The 18,282-nt window shown below is 38.5% G+C and overlaps 1 protein-coding gene and 1 pseudogene across 1 annotated transcript in view; one reads left to right on the top strand and one right to left on the bottom strand.

The window, feature by feature from the left end:
- The window catches only part of KIF13A (kinesin family member 13A), a 287,998-nt gene that overhangs the window by 152,610 nt on the left and 117,106 nt on the right, over positions 1–18,282 (bottom strand). The window contains 1 exon segment of the mRNA XM_066268312.1: positions 12,449–12,461. Coding sequence (XP_066124409.1) covers positions 12,449–12,461 — 13 coding nt within the window.
- On the top strand, positions 12,983–13,466 carry LOC136328936 (large ribosomal subunit protein uL30m pseudogene; annotated as a pseudogene).

The raw sequence follows: 18,282 nt of genomic DNA, 5'->3' as shown, positions 1-18,282 counted from the left end.
TACCATGCTTAAGCTGGCAACTCTGTGTTCAAGCTGGCAACCTCAGGGCTTCGAACTTGAGTCCTCAGCGTCCCAAGTTGACACTCTATCTACTGCGCCACTGCCTGGTCAGGCAACTACTAATTTTTTTTTAAAATGTCTGAATAGTTTCACCCTTACAGAGCCTCATATGAGTTGGAGTAATACAGTGGGTAACCTTTTCGGACTGGCTTCTTTTACTTAGCCATACGCATTTAAGGTTACTCCATGTCTTTCATGGTTTGATACCCCACACAGCATTCTGTTGTATGCATGTGCCAGTTTGTTTATCCATTCCCTTACCGAAGGACACCTTGGTTGCTTCCTGTTTGGGGCAATTATGAATGAAGCTGCTGTTAGCTCTCATGTGCAGATTTTTGTGTGGACAGAATTTTCAACTCATTTGGGTAAATACCTAGAAGCATGACTGCTTGGTTGTATGATAAGAATATGTTTAGCATAGTAAGAAACTTCAAAGTTATGTTCCAACCTGGCTATGCCACTTTTGATTATCATCAGCAACAAATGAGAATGTCTGTACTTCATTCACATCCTCACCAGCTTTGTCAGATTTTTGGACTTTAGTCAAATAGATGTGTAGTGATATCGCACTGTTGTTGTAATGTGCAATTCCCTAATGACAGATAATGCAGAACATTTTCATGTGTGTATTTGCCATTAGTGTATCTTCCTACTTAGGTCCTTTGACCATTTTTTAATGGGATAGTTCATTTCCTTACTGTTGAGTTTTAAAAGTTTTTTGTATGTTTTGGATAACACTCCTTTACCAGATGTGTTCTACAAATATTTTCTCCCAGTCTGTGGCTTTGTTTTTCTTTATTTTTTAAATTAATTTTTAGAGAGAAAGGAAGGAAGAGAAAAATATTAATTTCTTCCACTTATTTATGCACTCATTTATTGATTTCTGTATATGCCCTGATCAGGGATCCAACCCACACAATGTTGGAATAGCGGGATGACACTCTCAGCAACTGAGCTACTATTCGGCCAGGGAATGTGGCTTTCTTTTTCTTCTCTTAACAATGCCTTTGTAAAGAGAAAGCTTTCAATTTTAAGAAAATTCCACTAGTCAATTTTATGGATCATGCTTTTGGTGTTGTATCTAAACATCATCACCAACCCCCAGATCTCCTAGATTTCTCCTATCTTCTAGAAGTTTATAGTTTTGTATTTTATATTTAGGTCTATGATCTATTTTGAGTTAATTTTTGTGAAGAATATAGGGTCAATATCTAATTCATTTGCGTGCATATGGATGTCCAGTTGTTCCAATATCATCTGTCTCTTCTGTACTTCATTTTAATATTTTCTGGTAGCCTATCTGCTATAGTTATTTAGGTTTCTTTTCAGCTGGATCTATTCTACTGCTAAACCCTAACACTAAGTTTTTAATTTTGGTTTCTGGTTTGTCAGGGTGAGAATTTATACTGGGTTATTTTCCAAATCTGTCTTTTTCACTTTTTATAATGTCCATACAAAATATAAAATCTTATATTTTACCTCTTTGAATATAATAAGCATAGGTAGGTTAAAGTTGATGCTTAACAATTTGAATATGAAACATCTTTGGGTCTATTCCTACTTATTATTTCTCTTTTTGTGCATGTTACCTTATCTTGTCATATATCTCTTTATTTTTTACTGTATACTGGACATTGTATTGTTATAACTATTTGTAGAATCATTAGAGACTTAGAATTACATTGCTTCTGCCGAGTGCCTATGGGACCTGCATTCTAAGATCACTCTGATCCAGTTTTAATACTTGATATTTCCTAGATCACACAAAGATCTTGCAACCACAGAGCAACGCACATAAGGTCTGGTTTACTTCTGTTTCACCTTTACAACCCACCCAGGGCTGGGTCCCAAAAACTTTGCCAGCTCAAAGTATAAGGCGTTTACCAAGGACTGCATTTCTGGCAGTCCCTGAACTCCAACACTTTCGTTCTGGTAAGTCCCCTAGGCCCTTTTAAAGCTGTCAGAAACACTGTTTCATCTTCTAGCTGCTTTTCTCCGAAAAGCATGCACCCAAACACCAGGTTAACTGCTCTATATTTCCACCTTCTCTTGGAAGGTAATACCTTCTCTTGATCTGGTAATACATTACTAATTTGGTATTTCTCCAGTGGCTTCAAGCATAAGTTTTTAATATTTTGTCAAGCCTTTGCTGTCCTTAGTTATGCATAAGTCAGAACAAGGCCCTGCATCCTATGAATCCCACAAATATCAATATTTTACCTCTTGTAACCTTTAACACAATTGATATTATATTACTTTGTGTATATGTTTTCTATCTTACCTCCAGAGGTACTATGGTCTAACTCATGCAGCCCATGTGCACTGCCCAGGATTATTTTTTGTTAAATTGGACCAACAGTCTTTTCTGATACTTCTGTTATTCATTCATGTCAAAATTTCATTGTTTTAAATCAGAAAAAATTTGTTCTTATACACTCATCAAACGTACTTCTTTGAGAAGTACATTTCCCTCTCCCATTTGGTTTCAATAGTTACAGCTTCTGCAAGAAAAGGACTTATCTATTTTAGAGGGGTTTTAAACAACTTGACTCTACTGTCTCACTGATTTCAAGGTGATCTTCATATTTTACAGATGTTCTTTATGGCAAGCATACACGGACACACATACATACACAAACGTATAAACATGATCATTTAACATTCCTTATATTTTGAAAATTTCATGACAATTCTTAGACACTATCAATAGGATACCGAGTGAAAACACTAAGCCATCTATATACACACTGGATAGTAAGGAACCAAAACATTTCTGTGTATAAAGAAATAGGAGATGACGTCAGAGTAATGGCGCGGTAGGAAGCGATACCGATAAATCTCCCTAAAAACTCAACAAGATCTTAAACCAGAAACAGAAAAATCTATCCTTGGAGCCTCCAGATGTTCCGCAATACACCCGAAGGTATGGTCGAGCGAAAAATTGGCTAAATATATAATCAAACCCCGAATGAAATAGGGAGTAAGAAATACTCCGCCTTCCTCACTAACCTAAATAGGGCTGCTTTCACTGGGAACTGAGAGTATAGAAACTGAGGCAGGCAAAGGGGGTGAATAGATCCAGGCCTCGTCACAAACGGCCGAACCAGGCTGCAGCACGGAGATCCAAGCCGAGGAAAAACTGTTCCTGTGGAAACCCAGGCAATACAAGCTAACAATCGCACCAAACCCAGATAAAGAAAAACAAGCGGGACAGCCATTTTCCCCAATCTCCTGGTTGGCGTGCACAGATAGTGAGTGAGAGATTTCTTTGAAAGTCCCGGGAGTGGGCGCCCGTGTTATCCCACAGAGAGGCATAGTCAGAGGCCTTTCTGTGGGCCGAAAGTGGAATCTCCAGGCCGCCCAGCGCCCTGGAAAAGCCGCGCACAGGGAGGGAGCGAGAGCAAATTCCAACGCTGGAACTTTTCCGTGTGGGCGGGGGTTTCACTCAAAGTGTGAGGCAGCCAGTCTGATATCCTGGTCGGCGTGCACGGAGAGTGGGCAAGAGATTCCTCCAAGTGCCTCGGCAGTGGGCGCCTGTGTTACCCCACAGAGAAGCAGAGTCAGGGGCCTTTGTGTGGGCCCAAAGTGGAATCTCGGGCCGCCCCAGCACCCTGAAAAAGCCGTGCATGGGGAGGGAGCAAGAGCTAATTCTAATGCTGGAGCTTTTCCATGCGGGTGGGGGTTTCACTCAGAGGGTGAGACTGCCGGCCTGATATCCTGGTCTGCGTGTGCAGATAGTGAGTGAGATATTCCTCCGAGCACCCCGGGAATGGGCGCCCGCCCGCCTGCCCGTGTTACCGGACAGAGTGGCAGAGCCAGAGGTCTTTGTGTGGGCGGAAGCCCAGCCTGATTATGCTAGCAGCTCTGACTGACTGAGCCTTACCCAGAGCCCTGTGCTAAGTGGGAATAGAGTGGGGAGTTGCCAGCTCTTTGAGCCTCTTACTATCCAGGCAGAGGCAGCAGCAACCCCATAGCTGGATTATCAGGCTACTAATTGAGGAAGGAAAGACTAGGAGAGAGTCTCCAGGAACATGGACTCTCTCACTGTCAGAGCCTACAAATGCTAATGAGCCTCGACTGCCAACGAGACTGAAGCCCAATACATGACATCGCCATAGAGACTTAGCAACTGCAAACTTCTACCTGAGCGTGCCACAGGGGCAGAACCCGGGGTACAGAGTCACTGACCAGGAAGAGGGAGAGAAAAGAAAAAGCAAGAAGATAACCTCTCAAAATTAAGAGTAATCCACAGACTTTATAACCTATCCCATTTTATTATATTTGTTCATTTGTTTCTCTTATATTCATTCTTGATTTTTATTTTTTCCTCCTCCAATTTGGTCATTTAATTCTCTGCCAGTCATACTCTCTCCTCTCCTTGAACTATACTACCCATAAGTGTTACATCTCCCATTATCTTTTCTTTCCTCTTCCTTTCTCTCTATGAGGGTTGCACTCCAAAACTCTTAAATCTCTCACTCTCTCCTCCTTTTTCCTTGTTTTTCTTTTAGTGGATCCCTCTTCTTTTTTCCCTCTCTTTCTTTTCTCCCTCTATATTAGTATCTTCTTTTCTCTTTTATGTCTCCTCTCATTCAACCCTCAATAACAAACAAATTATCTTATCTGGGACACAAACTTATGTTTGTGGCATTTTGGGGATTTTGTACTTCACTTTTTAAACTCAATAGCAGTGCTCTCATCCCTGACTCTCCATTTTATCTAGTTCTTGTTCCACTAAATACAATAGTAATTTTTAAATTTTCCCCCCCATTTTCCTGTTTCCCTCTTATTCCTCTCATCATATCTCTTAGTTAACCAACACCTAAAAGCAAATCATTTTATTCTTGACCCAAATTTTTTCCTTATTTGCTTTTTGTGGGTCCATACCCCCTTTTTTTCCCCTTTATTACTTCTGCCCAATTCAGGCCCTCCATTACAGGCATTGTTTGTTCTATTTAGTACAATATAATTTACGGTTCACCACAAGATTTTCTCAAGAAAGAGGGGAGAAGAGAGGAGAGGAAAAAGGAGGGGGAAGGAATAATTTCCTTTATTTTATTTTATTTTTAAAATTTTTTAATTTTTTAAAAAATAAACTCTTTCCTATTTTTTATTTTTTTAACATTTTATTCTGTATTAAATCTAATTAATACTATCAACAAAACCACCCTCAAATGACATTAAGGAAGAGAAAATCAAATATCATGAAAACAAAAAAAAGAGAGGTAACACAGCTAGATGAAAAATCTATGGAGAAAAAATTTAATATATTGGAAACCTTGAAGTTAAATGACAGAGAATTTAAAATATAAATCCTAAAAATACTCGGAGATATACAAGAAAACACAGAAAGGCAATTTAGGGACCTCAGAAAACCACTCAATGAACACAAAGAATGTATTTCCAAGGAAATTGAAAATATGAAAACAAATCAAACAGAGATGAAAAACTCAATTCACCAGCTGAAAAACGAGATAACAAGCTTAGCTAATAGAACAGGCCAGATAGAAGGTAGGATTAGTGAAATAGAAGACAAGCAACTTGAGGCACAACAGAGAGAAGAAGAAAGAGACGCAAAAATTTAAAAAAATGAGATAGCCCTACAGGAATTATCTGACTCCATCAAAAAGAATAATATAAGAATAACAGGTATATCAGAGGTAGAAGAGAGAGAAAATAGAATGGAGAACATACTCAAACAAATAATAGATGAGAACTTCCCAAGCCTGTGGAAAGAACTAAAGCCTTAAATTCAAGAAGCAAACAGAACTCTGAGTTTTCCTAACACCAACAAACCTACTCCAAGGCACATCATAATGAAATTGGCACAAACCAACAGCAAAGAAAAAATTCTCAAGGCAGCCAGGGAAAAGAAGAATACAACATATAAAGGAAGGCCCATTAGATTATCATCAGATTTCTCAACAGGAACTCTACAAGCTAGAAGAGAGTGGACCCCCATATTTAAAGCCCTGAAAGAGAAGAACTTTCAGCCACGAATACCATACCCATCAAAGCTATCCTTCAAATATGAAGGAGAAATAAAAACATTCACAGATACAGAAAAGATGAGGGAATTTATCATCAGAAAACCCCCACTCCAGGAATTACTAAAGGAGGTTCTCCAATCAGATACAAAGAACAAAAAAAAAAACAAAGCCAAAAGTAAAAGCTCCAAGAAGAACACAATAAAACCAAATTTAAATTGTGAAAACAAGAAAAAGAAAGGGGGGGGAGAGGGTGGAGATGAACAGTAGCAAAGGATGATGGAGTGCAAAAGGACTCACAAGATAGTGCACTACAATGAACAGGGTAGGAACTCTTTTCATTACTTAAAGGTAACCACCATTGAAAAAACCATCACCGAAGCACATGATTTAAAAAAAAATAGCAACAGAGGAAAGATGATTGGAATACAACCAAATAAAAACAAAAGATAGAAAAACGAAAGAGAAGGATCAAACAAGACACAAAACTAACAGAAAGCAATCTATAAAATGGCAATAGGGAACTCACAAGTGTCAATAATTATACTAAATGTAAATGGATTAAACTCACCAATAAAATGGCACAGAGAGGCAGAATGGATTAAAAAAGAAAATCCAACTGTATGCTGCCTACAAGAAACTCATCTAAGCAACAAGGATAAAAACAAATTCAAAGTGAAAGGCTGGAAAACAATACTGCAAGCAAATAACATCCAAAAAAAGCAGGCGTATCAATACTCATATCTGATAATGCTGACTACAAGACAGCAAAAGTACTCAGAGACAAAAAATGGCCATTTCATAATGGCTAAGAGGACACTGAATCAAGAAGACATAACAATTCTTAATATATATGCACCAAACCAAGAAGCACCAAAATATATAAGACAGCTACTTATTGACCTTAAAACAAAAACTGACAAAAATACAATCATACTTGAAGACTTCAATACACCGCTGACGGCTCTAGATGAGTCATCCAAACAGAGAATCAACAAAGATATACTGGCCTTAAATAAAACACTAGAGCACCTGGATATGATAGACATCTACAGGACATTTCATCCCAAAGCGACAGAGTATACATTTTTCTCCAGTGTACATGGATCATTCTCAAGAATTGACCATATGTTGGGCCACAAAAACAACATCAGCAAATTCAGAAAAATCAAAGTTGTACCTAGCATATTTTCTGATCATAAAGCCTTGAAACTAGAATTCAACTGCAAAAAAGAGGGGGGAAACCCCAGAAAAATGTGGAAACTAAACAACATACTATTAAAAAATGAATGGGTCAAAGAAGAAATAAGTGCAGAGATCAAAAGATATAGACAGACAAATAAAAATGACAATACAATGTATCAGAATCTCTGGGATGCAGCAAAAGCAGTGATAAGAGGAAAGTTCATATCCCTTCAGGCATATATGAACAAACAAGAGAGAGCCCAAGTGAACCACTTAACTTCACACCTTAAGGAACTAGAAAAAGAAGAACAAAGACAACCCAAAACCAGCTGATGAAAGGAGATAATAAAAATCAGAGCAGAAATAAATGAAATAGAGAACAGAAAAACTATAGAAAAAATTAATAGAACAAGTAGCTGGTTCTTTGAAAAGATCAACAAAATTGACAAACCCCTGGCAAGACTTACCAAGGAAAAAAGAGAAAAAACTCATATAAACAAAATCCAAAAGGAAAGAGGAGAAATCACCATGAACATCATAGATATACAAAGAATTATTGTAGAATACTATGAAAAACTTTATGCCACTAAATTCAACAACCTAGAAGAAATGGATAAATTTCTAGAACAAACAACCTTCCTAGGCTGAGTCAAGAAGAAGCAGAAAGCCTAAACAGACCTATTAGTAGAGAAGAAATAGAAAAAACAACTAAAAACCTCCCCAAAATTAAAGTTCATGTCCAGACAGCTATACCAGCAAATTTTATCAAACATTCAAAGAAGACTTGGTTCCTATTCTACTCAAAGTCTTCCAAAAATCTGAAGAAGAAGCAATACTTCCAAACACATTTTATGAGGCCAACATAACCCTCATACCAAAACCAGGCAAGGATGGCACAAAGAAAGAAAACTACAGACCAATATCTCTAATGAATACAGATGCTAAAATACTAAACAAAATACTAGTAAATCAAATACAACAACATATTAAAAAAATAATACATCATGATCAAGTGGGATTCATCCCAGAATCTCAAGGATGGTTCAACATACGTAAAACGGTTAATGTAATACACCATATCAACAATACAAAGAACAAAAACCACATGATCATATCAATAGACGCAGAAAAGGCTTTCGATAAAATACAACACAATTTTATGTTTAAGACTCTCAACAAAATGGGTATAGAAGGAAAATATCTCAACACGATAAAGGCCATATATGATAAGCCATCAGCTAATATCATATTAAATGGCACAAAACTGAAGGCTTTCCCCCTTAAATCAGGAACAAGACAGGGTTGTCCACTCTCTCCACTCTTATTTAATGTGGTACTAGAGGTTCTAGCCAGAGCAATCAGACAAGACAAAGAAATAAAAGGCATCCATATCGGAAAAGAAGAAGTAAAGGTATCACTTTTTGCTGATGATATGATCCTATACATCGAAAACCCCAAAGAATCCACAAGACTACTAGAAACAATAAGCCAATACAGTAAGGTCGCAGGATACAAAATTAACATACAGAAGTCCATTGCCTTTCTATATGCCAACAATGAAACATTTGAATACGAACTCAAAAGAATAATCCCCTTCACGATTGCAAGAAAAAAAAAGGAATAAACATAACAAAGAATGTAAAGGACTTATATAATGAAAACTATAAACCATTGTTAAGGGAAATCGAAAAAGACATAATGAGATGGAAGAATATTCCTTGTTCTTGGTTAGGAAGAATAAATATAATTAAAATGGCCATATTACCCAAAGCAATATATAAATTTAATGTAATTCCCATCAAAATTCCAATGACATTTTTTAAAGAAATGGAGCAAAAAATCATCAGATTTATATGGAACTATAAAAAACCCCGAATAGCCAAAGCAATCCTAAAGAAAAAGAATGAAGCTGGGGGCATTACAATACCTGACTTCAAACTATATTATAGGGCCACGACAATCAAAACAGCATGGTTTTGGCAGAAAAATAGACACTCAGACCAATGGAACAGAATAGAAAACCCAGAAATAAAACCACATATATATGGTCAAATAATTTTTGATAAAGAGGCCAACAACACACAATGGAGAAAAGAAAGCCTCTTCAATAAATAAATGGTGCTGGGAAAACTGGAAAGCCACATGCAGAAGAATGAAAGTGGACTACAAAACTGGAAAGCCACATGCAGAAGAATGAAACTGGACTACAGTTTGTCCCCCTCTAAAATTAACTACTAAAATTAACTCAAAATGGACCAAAGATCTAAACTTAAGACCTGAAACAATAAAGTACATAGAAGACATAGGTACTAAATTCATGGACCTGGGTTTTAGAAAGCATTTTATGAATTTGACTCCAATGGCAAGAGAAGTGAAGGCAAAAATTAATGAATGGGACTACATTAGACTAAGAAGTTTTTGCTCAGCAAGAGAAACTGATAACAAAATAAACAGACAGCCAACTAAATGGGAAATGATATTTTCAAACAACTGCTCAGATAAGGGCCTAATATCCAAAATATACAAAGAACTCATAAAACTCAACAAACAAACAATCCAATAAAAAAAATGGGAAGAGGACATGAACAGACACTTCTCCCAGGAAGAAATACAAATGGCCAACAGATGTATGAAATGATGCTCATCTTCTTTAGTTATTAGAGAAATGCAAATCAAAACTGCAATGAGATACCACCTCACACCTGTTAGATTAGCTATTATTAGCAAGACAGGTAATAGCAAATGTTGGAGAGGCTGTGGAGAAAAAGGAATCCTCATTCACCTTTGATGGGAATGTAAAGTAGTACAACCATTATGGAAGAAAGTATGGTGGTTCCTCAAAAAACTGAAAATAGAACTACCTTATGACCCAGCAATCCCTCTACTGGGTATATACCCCCAAAACTCAGAAACATTGATACATAAAGACACATGCAGCCCCATGTTCTTTGCAGCATTGTTCACAGTGGCCAGGACATGGAAACAACCAAAAAGCCTGTCAATAGATGACTGGATAAAGAAGATGTGGCACATTATACACTATGGAATACTACTCAGCCATAAGAAATGATGACATCGGATCATTTACAGCAAAATGGTGGGATCTTGATAACATATACGAAGTGAAATAAGTAAATCAGAAAAAACCAGGAACTGCATTATTTCATATCTTAGGTGGGACATAAAAGTAAGACTAAGAGACATTGATAAGAGTGTGGTGGTTATGGGGAAGGAGTGAGAGGGAGAGGGAAAGGGGAGGGGGAGGGGCACAAAGAAAACTAGATAGAAGGTGACAGAGGACAATCTGACTTTGGGTGATGGGTGTGCAACATAATTGAACGACAAGATAACCTGGACATGTTTTCTTTGAATATATGTATCCTGACTCATTGATGGCACCCCATTAAAAAAATAAAATAATAAAAAAAAAATTAGTGAGTTTTAAAAATTTTTTTATTTATTTATTTTTTACAGAGACAGAGAGAGTGATAGACAGGGACAGACAGACAAGAATGGAGAGAGATGAGAAGCATCAATCATTAGTTTTTCATTGTGCACTGCAACACCTTAGTTGTTCATTCATTGCTCTCTCATACGTGCCTTGACCGCAGGCCTTCAGCAGACCGAGTAACCCCTTGCTGGGGCCAGCGACCTGGGTTCAAGCTGGTGGGCTTTTCCTGAAACCAGATGAGCCTGCGCTCAAGCTGGCGACCTCGGGGTTTCAAACCCGGGTCCTCTGCATCCCAGTCTGATGCTCTATCCACTGCGCCACCGCCTTTTCAGGCAGTGATTTTTTTTAAAACGTGTTTTTGTGCCTCTTTTCATTTCATTGTTTCTCCTTCTCTAAGTAGCCACATATGGAATTGATTAGTATTTCATTGCCTTTTTCTGTGGGGGAAAGAATTAAATACATCACGGTTGACAAGTCTGTTCAGAAACTTCTAGGAACCAACAACAAGGAAAGAACAATTATTTAAGGGGAATGCCCATATTCCTAAGTAGCAGAGACACTTTTTTGGTTGCAAATTTTAAGGGCTATATTCACATCAATAACTGCTCAGAGAGAACATCTTAGTCCCCAAAATTTGGCCAGGATACCAGTAATTACACTTATATAACAGCATTTTTCCTCTTTCTTAATAGCTCTTACTTTATTTGTGCAATGTGTGCATTCTTTGCTGGAATTGAAACTCTTGGTGCCATGGACAATTCCCATACTGCCTTTAACAAACATCAAGGATAGCATTTAGCATTTCAGTGGGTTTCCATTCTCTTAAAAGCTAAACTATATTTTCTGTCATAACCCTAGAGCCAAGTAAGCCTAATCTAGTCTGGATTCCTCACCCAACGTACCTTAGATTTTGACTATATAATGTATGTGGGTGTAGCCTCTCTTGATCGCATCTCAGAAATGACAACTACAACCAGCACCACTGGTCAGGGGCTAGTTGAATTTCTCCTTCCTTTTGACTCTAAGTGTCCCTTTGACACCCAATAAAATGCTCACTGGTAACAAAATTAGCCTTCAATTATTCAAAAGTTGGTCATTTGAATCCCCTGCTTCTCATATTCTTTTCCCCCACCTATTCTCTAACTTTTGGGCTTCTCACCGGCAAAGATGCCATTGAAGGCTAGTCAGAGCAAGGCAGATGACTCCAGTTAGTGGACTCTGGGATTGGTTAGATATTCCATTGGAGCACAGAGAGTTGGTGGATGGTTGAAACTCTATGCAGAAGTTTGGAGAATTTTTCTGATGGTACCAACTATTCTAAAGAGGATGTAGAAAAGAGAGCTGGCTCAGTCAATAATGAGAGTTACACACTATCATTCTGTGACATTACTATTTCATCCTTCCCACTTTTGGGTGGTGAGACTGCACAGCCCCGGCTCCCCATTTCCTCCATCTGGGAGTTAGGACATGCTGCTTCATCTCTCAAAGCCTCACTGCACCATTAATGAAATAGAAACAGTAACTTGACAGGACCAGAGCAGTACTACCAAGGATAAAATGTATGAAACTGCTTTGTAAAGGAAGAGGAAAAGTTTAATTTTGTATCATTACCAACATTGATTGTTCACAGTTCAGGTTTTACAGGAGGGAGCTGATTTTTCTCCTCAAGGGGAGAGGTGTTCCACATGGGATACTGTAATGGATATAATCCTGGATATTTACACACTGAGCCAGAAAGCATGCCAAACTCCGTAACAGTGCTTACCTTGGGAGGTTTCCTTAATGATGGGAAACAAGTATGTCAGCAGCAGAAGTAGAGAGGGTTGTCAACACAGCAGCCACATCAGAAGGCAACAATGAAAGAGAAAAAACATAAGAGAAACTCAGCGTCCTGATAACATGATGCAGAAGATATAGTAACTTCAAAAAGGTCAGAGGCCAAATTCCCATCACTGCTTGAAGTGATAGACTCTTACATTTGCTAACAATATAGTACAGGCATAATGAATTTCTTTCCTGCTTTAACAAAACAGGTCCAGTGGTTCAGAGATATTGTTAATGATTCTAAAAGATGCCAACAGAAGGGCATCAAGATAAAGAGAGATGCTGCAATCATACTGCATGTGGTCAAATATATTAAAATCAATTTTCATATTTAATTTTTTCTTAAATTAGTAATAAAAATATAGATGTATAGTTCCTTGATAAATACTCTAATTTATATGGTATTTATTCCCATTTAAAAACCACAGATCTCTGTGTATGGAGCTTCCTGGTGGTGGGCTCTGCAGCAAGTCACCACCCTCATGGCTGGGGTTTTGCGCTCACTCATTCAGAGGCCCCCAGGCAGACTACATACGGTGACAAAAGGTGTGGGATCTCTCGTTTGTACAGATTGGATTCGTCATAAATTTACCAAGTCAAGAATTCCAGATAAAGTGTTTCAGCCTTCACCTGAAGATCACGAAAAATATGGTGGGGATCCACAGCACCCTCATAAACTGCATATTGTTACCAGAATAAAAAGGTATCCATATTGGGAAAAAGATGTAATAAAGATGCTTGGTTTAGTAAAAGCACATACTCCGCAAGTTCACAAGAATATCCCTTCAGTGAATGCAAAGCTGAAAGTGGTTAAACATTTGATAAGAATCAAGCCCCTGAAATTACCACAAGGACTGCCGACAGGGGAGGACATGGCTCAAACCTGCCTCAAGAGCATGGCAGAGTTAGTATTGCGCTGGCATGTGAGCTCCACGGACCAGGAGGCAGTTAAGTCCTGATGCCAGAGCTGATTCAGATTAAAAAGTTCAAATCTTTTATTAAGGATGGTGAGAAAGTGTTCTTATTAAAATGCATTTTAAATGCTAGTCATTTTTACTGATTAAAAAAAAACCCCAAAAACCAAAAACCACAGATCTCTGCCTGACCGGTGCTGGTGCAGTGGATAGAGCATTGACCTGGGACACTGAGGTCCCAGGTTTGAAACTCCAAGGTCACCAGCTTGAGCATGGGCTTTGTGGCTTAAGCCCAAAGGTTGCTGTCTTGAAGCCCACAGTCACTGGCTTGAGCAAGGGGTCACTCACTCAGCTGGAGCCCCGGCCATCAAGGTACATATGAGAAGCAATCAATGAACAATTAAGATGCTGCCACTACAAGTTGATGCTTCTCACCTCTCTCCCTTCCTGTCTCTCTCTCTTGTGCTTTCTTTCTCTCTCTCTTACTCTTTCTTTGAAAAACAAAAAATAAAAAAACACCAAACAGATTTAGATGACAATTGTCACATATTTCAATTCTGAATAGAAATTTAAAAGGAAGTAACATTTTTCCTCTATCACCAACTACACATGCACATTTTCAACATTCAGTGGGTTTTTTTTGTATTTTTCTGAAGGTAGAAACGGGGAGAGACAGTCAGACAGACTCCCGCATGCGCCCGACCAGGATCCACCCGACACGCCCACCAGGGGGCGACGCTCTGCCGCGACCAGAGCCACTCTAGCGCCTGGGGCAGAGGCCAAGCAGCCAGGCCAAGCAGCCATCCCCAGCGCCCGGGCCATCTTTGCTCCAATGGAGCCTCAGCTGCGGGAAGGGAAGAGAGAGACAGAGAGGAAGGAGAGGGGGAGGGGTGGAGAAGCAGATGGGCGCTTCTCCTGTGTGCCCTGGCCAGGAATCAAACTCGGGACTTCTACACGCCAGGCCGACGCTCTACCACTGAGCCAACCGGCCAGGGCCAACATTCAGTTTTTATGTTAATAACTCAAAAATGGCTGAAATTGTACCAGGAGAAAACGCTGAAAAAGAAATCATTTTGAAAGTAACAAACCATTAGATTGACTTGCTCTGTAAATGTTTTCCTCATGTACAAAATTAAGATGCTAAACTTATATTTTATAGAATGTGATCCTATGGCAGTTCTAGACTTTCCTGATGTGGTTATTCTTAATGGACATCCAATACCATCAATTCATAAGCTGTAAAATTATTGTTAAATAGATATAGGGGAGTGTTTCCCATGGCTTTAATCCTTCTTTATAGGGAACAGAATCATGGGGATAAGATAATGGATTTTCCGGGGTGGAAGGCAGGAAAATCCAAGGGTACAGGCACAAAGAGCATAGTGCCCTTTCTCCATCACTGGATCCAATAAGGCTGTGAGGACCCCCAGTAAAACCAGTAGCTTAGCAGCAAAGAAAGACTGTCCATTGAGTCCACAGTCAGATAGACAACTCAGATAGACAACTCTAAACTTTTAAATCTAGGGAAAGAAAACCATGACATTCCTATAGTGACCAAAAATTCATCTTCTTGAAATTCCTAGTGTGACATAAATGAAGCATGGGGAACTCTGGAGAGATCCCTGGGGTTCCTCTTAGCATGTCTGCCCCTGTTAGGTTACCTGGTTCATCATAGCTTAAAAGTGAAATGTATATTTTACAAACTTGGTTTAATTAATTAGCTAAAAGAAAATGAGCCCTTATACCACTATCTTGGACACTTATACCACTTATACCACAAAATGAGAATGTAACTTTTGTCTTCAGGTTTTAGAGGGGAACTCTATATAGAGAAACTGGTATTTCTGGTTGCTTCCAAGCAAGTCTTGACACTGTCTACCCTTTAAAACAGGGGTCCCCAAACTTTTTACACAGGGGGCCAGTTCACTGTCCCTCAGACCGTTGGAGGGCCGGACTATAAAAAAACTATGAACAAATCCCTATGCACACTGCACATATTTTAAAGTAAAAAAACAAAACGGGAACAAATACAATATTTAAAATAAAAAACAATTAAATTTAAATCAAGAAACTGAGCAGTATTTCAATGGGAACTATGGGCCTGCTTTTGGCTAATGAGATGGTCAATGTGCTCCTTTCATTGACCACCAATGAAAGAGGTGCCCCTTCCGGAAGTGCGGCGGGGGCGAATAAATGGCCTCAGGGGGCCGCATGTGGCCTGCAGGCCGTAGTTTGGGGATCCCTGCTTTAAAACAAGATAAACATTTGTAGCCATTATAATAAAAATCTAGGAGTGTTTTTAATTCTAAGAAAGAAATGGATTTCTGTGCATAAAGCTTGAGGTATCTACCAAGGAAATTCCTTAAGTGGAACAGTTCTCTGAAAGGTTTCTATTCTGAGCAGGTTGTACAATATTTAAGCTTTCTCTTATCATGCTTCTTTATTCTTTAAAAGCCATTTAAATCACTGCTTTATTTAACAAAGGAAAGAAAAGTCACTTGGATTACAGGAAGGCAATCATATGAAACAGCACAAACCAAGTTTGTAAAATATACATTTCACTTTTAAGCTATGATAAACCAGGTAACCTAACAGGGGCAGACATGCTAAGAGGAACCCCAGGGATCTCTCCAGAGTTCCCCGTGCTTCATTTATGTAACACTAGGCAATAATCATCACCAGCATCAAAGAACAAGGGCTGGTTTGTAGAGAGTACAGGTAGTACATTTATACCCTCAGCTATCCAATAATAAAGCTATCCTTTCTCCACTGACATTTCAATATGGTACTCTTTATTCTTAGGAAACCAATCCTACTTCAGCATTTTAAGTTTGTGAAATATAGCACATTATATGAGAATGCCAACATAATTCTGTAACCATCTTTTGTGTTTCTGACAGTTTATTTAAAAATAAATGGACACTGGGCAGCAGTGGCAAAGCAGAAGCCACTAACTTCATCAGCTGCTACCCAAATGTACTAGTCATTTAGTTTAGAACAAGGATCGTTAGTGTAGAAGGCAAAGGAAGTCATTAAGGGTATCACAATAGTACTTCATTAATTGTTAAACCTTTATTGAGGCATAAGTTAGGTTGTAAGCAACTAAGTCATCCTAATTCAGGACCATAGTTTAGTGCCCCAATACCCAGAGGTTATATATCATTCTTCAGTAGTTGTAAAGAAAAATGTTTCCAATATGAGTAATACTGATACTATAATCAAATAGAATATGCTATCCTTTGGGAAAAAATTAATAATGATACTACAATGTAAAGATAAAAGTTTCATACATATAGGAAAAAGGATGAATAATAGAAACATCTATCAGAAACATAATCAATATTAAATATGTATTTTTAAAATTATAGCCTTTTATTGATTACATCAATAACATCTTATCAATAAAGAGTTCCATCTAACTCTCAGTCGGGTCCAGCCTATTGCTGAGGTACTTATATGACTCAGTTACAGAAAAAGGTAGTATCTTTAGCTAAGCAAACATACAGGGAACTACAAAGAACATCCCTTCAAATAGACTGAACTGATCTGCAGACATGGGTGTGGCTGCTCACTCATTAGAAAACAGAGCATTCCATTGACTCTTGACTAAAGGCCTGTGAACTTCTGACCACTCTCCACTGCCTAACCTCTCATTCATTCTTGTTTTTAATTATGTGAGCCACTGTAAGTTATCAAGAGATTGTGTGTATGTGTGTGTGTGTGTATAAGTGTATCCTAAAGAAATAAACTGCATACAACTTGACATTTTATAAGCCAACAAGGTAATAATGTTTCTAGGTCCCAGGATTTGAAGAAAGAAAATAGGTACAGTTCTACACTAATAGTACCTCTATTCTGCAAAACACTGAAGTTTCTTCCCTTCATTCCCATGACAAGGAAGTCAATGGATCTCTTCAAGTCACCCACACCATGTGCAGTCACCACCCACGCATGTAGTCTCCATGCTTCACCTCACTTTTGATCCCTGCTCGGCTCAATCAAATTTTCCTATTCTCTAAGACAGCTCAAGGCTCAACTTTCTCCATTCCTCACCAATTGTTTGAAGCCACCTTGGCCATCACATACTCCAGTATTCCTATGATTATCAAAGCAGTTCAGCACTTACTGGCACACATGAAGTCAGTAACTTTTGTTTGTGCATCAGTAATTCTGCTTGTACAGTACTGAATCTCGTGTATCCTTAAAATTTAAATCCCTTGAAAGCAGAAGCCATTCCATATGCTAATTTCATGATCTCTGTTCCCAATCCCACAGACCCATGTTGAATGGAAAACGTGAAGAGAACTGAGGAGTAATTTTTTACATTAGTGAGCTAAAAATAATCCAGATGTGAGGATTTACTTCAATCACCACTCAATCCCACGATCTCACGAGTGTTGGGGCAAGACTGCTTACATTTAATAGCATTGAAGACCTTAGAGATGGTTAGAAATTGTAGATTATTTCCATAACTTACTTAGAAATAATTATTTCTCTAGACCAGGGGTAGGGAAACTTTTTGGCTGAGAGAGCCATGAATGCCACATATTTTAAAGTGTAATTCCATGAGAGCCATACAACGACTCATGTACGTTACACATTATCCAATAAAAATTTGGTGTTGTTCCGGAAGACAGCTGTGATTGGCTCTAGCCACCTGCAACCATGAACATGAGCGGTAGGAAAAGAATGGATTGTAATACATGAGAATGTTTTATATTTTTAACATTATTATTTTTATTAAAGATTTGCGAACCAGATGCAGCCATCAAAAGAGCCACATCTGGCTCGTGAGCCATAGGTTCCTGACCCCTGCTCTAGACTAGCATTTCACACAGGAGAAATTTAACAGGATGTTAAT

The sequence above is a fragment of the Saccopteryx bilineata genome, chromosome 3, assembly GCF_036850765.1.
Source record: "Saccopteryx bilineata isolate mSacBil1 chromosome 3, mSacBil1_pri_phased_curated, whole genome shotgun sequence".
NCBI lineage: Eukaryota > Metazoa > Chordata > Mammalia > Chiroptera > Emballonuridae > Saccopteryx > Saccopteryx bilineata.
This window is presented reverse-complemented; position numbering and strand designations above follow the sequence as displayed.